General features: G+C 38.9%; 1 protein-coding gene across 3 annotated transcripts in view; it reads right to left on the bottom strand.

Annotated features, from left to right (window-relative positions):
- Positions 1–2,800, bottom strand: part of LOC103129528 (protein crumbs homolog 1-like) — a 28,968-nt gene that overhangs the window by 25,135 nt on the left and 1,033 nt on the right. For all 3 annotated transcript variants that reach the window (XM_016665176.1, XM_016665177.1, XM_016665179.1), the window contains exon 2: positions 230–466. In XM_016665176.1, coding sequence (XP_016520662.1) covers positions 230–466 — 237 coding nt within the window. The remainder of the gene's footprint in view (positions 1–229; positions 467–2,800) is intronic.

Here is a 2,800-nt window from a genome sequence, read left to right as displayed (position 1 = left end):
CCGTCAATGTGACCCGTTGAGGGTGGCCAATATGCTGAAGTGGCCCTCGGGGAAATTGAGTTTGACACCCCTGCTGTAAACCATAAAATGCTAAAACATAAATGCTGTCCATACAGACTGTGTCATATTTATAAGTTAGCATAAGATAACATAAAAATATATTAAAAAGTCGTCTATAAAACGTCTACACTTTTAGCTTAAAACCAGCATTGGAACGTCAAACACTCACCTGTGAATCCAGGAGGACACAAACAGGAGAACCGACCCACTCCGTCCACACAGGTGGCTCCGTTCCTGCAGGGCTGTGAAGCACACTCGTTCACGTCTATCTGGCAGTGAGCGCCCTGGAAACCTGGCACGCAGAAGCAGGAGTAGCCGTTCCCACGGGTTCTGCATATTGCCTGATTTTGGCACGGGTTTGGGAGGCAGGGGTCCGGAGTCTGAGACAGCTTGTCAGGGGACGCACCTAGAGCATGATGTGTTATTTAATATCAAACTTTGAAGATGTTCTCCTTTACTGGAACACATTCAAGATTCTTTATTTAGCAAAGCATACACCTTTGTAAAAAGAGTGAACATTGATCTGGCATTTCACCAACAAGGACCGCTTTCATTAAATCTGTTAAAAATATCCTATAATTTAGTCACAACAGTCAGAACACACAGAAGTAGTCCCAACTCTTCCAGACATGAATGATCCTGTTAGTTTCATAGTTTTTTTAGAAACCATGAAAGCTTTTAAAATAGTCACTAACTGGTTACCTTTAAATATTGTTTAATGTGTTACATTTAAACTGTATACCTGTCGTTTTATTTCAGTGGAAACACCTTGAGGTGGTTTTATCTAAGAGGAGAGTTTGTTTCATTTATGTTTTTTCCTGAAACCAAAGAACGTGGTAGAAGAAAAGATTGTAGAATCCATATTACTTATTAACAAGACAAAACAGGTGCGCTTCCCAAAGTCTGCTTCTGATTGGTTGATTAGCACCTTGTGATGACTCCTTCACCTACAGCTGCTCTACGTTCTGGCACACAATCAGAGAAACAGAACCAGTGAAGCCTTTCGCTTTTTTGTCTAAGATGGTGTAACATTCCTGCAAGATACAAATTTTGTATTTTCTCCATATCTGCGACATATTAAGGGACTTTCTTTCTGAGTCACAAGTATTTGAATCCAAAGTGTGGAACCACTAAAATATCCAAATTCCTTAATGAAAGTTCATTTTTAACTCTTCATCTTTGCTGTATAATTGTGTTAATTTTAGTATTTAATTTAGGGTTCATCTGCCCAACGCTCCTTCTTCCACATGGTCGCTGTGTTCTCTATATGAAGCGTTTTGCAAATTACAAACAGGTTTTCTTTTGGTTGTTTTAGCAATATTGTGTCTTTTTGCAGGTCTTCTCTAATTGCTGGATTTGTGGACTGCATGACTAAAGGCCAATACAAACTTCACAAGAACAAAAAAAAAAACAAAACCAATGTTTTCATTCTCCCAGAGCAGCAACGAACAAAACATAATTCTGAAGATGTTATTTTCAGAATGATGGCCAGAAAATGAGAGAAAAAGAAAACAGATCTGAGGGAAGGCTTGTCTTCAGATGTACTGAAGTGCTGCTCTCTGTTGGGTGACAATCAGCCTGTGCTTTCCAAACACCCTCAAACTATCACATGAATATCAAAAGGAGAAAAGACCATTTATAAAGTGTGATTTACATGACTAATGCAAGAAAAACTACTAAGAGGGAACGAATTGTTAAGATGTTTCAATAATCATGCAAAATAATCAACCTTCAAGAGTGCAATCAGTCTGAGAGACATTTAAGATGAAGAACAGTCCGATTAAAGGACATCTTCTCCATCTCAGAGACCAATCATCTGTCTTTAATGGAAGTCAAACAATTGTACAAAGGACCAGCTGGTTTCTCCAGAAGCTGCTATTTGTGTCTTGATTCAGAAAATGTTGGCGATTGATGAATTGACCATATCTGTGTTAACAAGAAGGACCAGATGGTACATTGATTGCATGTCCATTTTACTTATAAGCACAGTAAAACCTAAATAGTTTGAATGTAATTGTCATTGAGGATGCCTGATTTATTTTTCAGCTGAAACCAGTGATGCTTTGAGACAGAGCTCAGTAACATTCAGAGCACACAGACCCCTCCCGCAGTGTAAGGGCTCCTTCATATGCAAATTACCACTCAGGCTCTTTGTTTGGGCCTATCGAGAGGTCCTCATGTTGGGGACCTGAACACCTCTGTGCTGATACACTTTGGTGCTGTGTGCCTCTGTTTCAGAGGAGATAAGAAAACAGGTATTTATTCAATGTTTTGGAGAGAAGTGGAACAATGAAGAGAAACCCTTTTTTTGTGTGTGAAATCTCTTCTCCCCAGATTCTCGTGAGGGTCATTGCTGCCCCTTCACTGTTACATCATCTTTTCAACGTGCAGACGCTGTACAGAGCTTAACCCAGCTAATGATGTCATCCGACAGACATGTTATTGAAATTCCAACCATGAATTGGTTCAAATGCATGAAACAAGAATAGAATTACAGGAGATGGGATTAAAACATTTAGAAATTACAAGATTAAAAAGGATTTTATTGGAGAAAAAAAAAGTTGTGACTGCAGTTAGTCAGACTTAGGCTGCAGTTGAACGCTTCGGTAACACTTTATTTGAAGGGGGTTGAATAAGACTGACATGACACTGTCATAAACATGACATAACACATGTCATGAACATGAATAAGCCTTCATGAATATTTATGACAGTAATAAATATTCATGAAGGCTTATTC

The sequence above is a fragment of the Poecilia formosa genome, unplaced genomic scaffold (genome assembly GCF_000485575.1).
Source record: "Poecilia formosa unplaced genomic scaffold, Poecilia_formosa-5.1.2 Scaffold553, whole genome shotgun sequence".
NCBI classification, from domain to species: domain Eukaryota; kingdom Metazoa; phylum Chordata; class Actinopteri; order Cyprinodontiformes; family Poeciliidae; genus Poecilia; species Poecilia formosa.
Note: the sequence above shows the minus strand (reverse complement) of the source record. Positions and strands in the feature narration are given on the sequence as shown.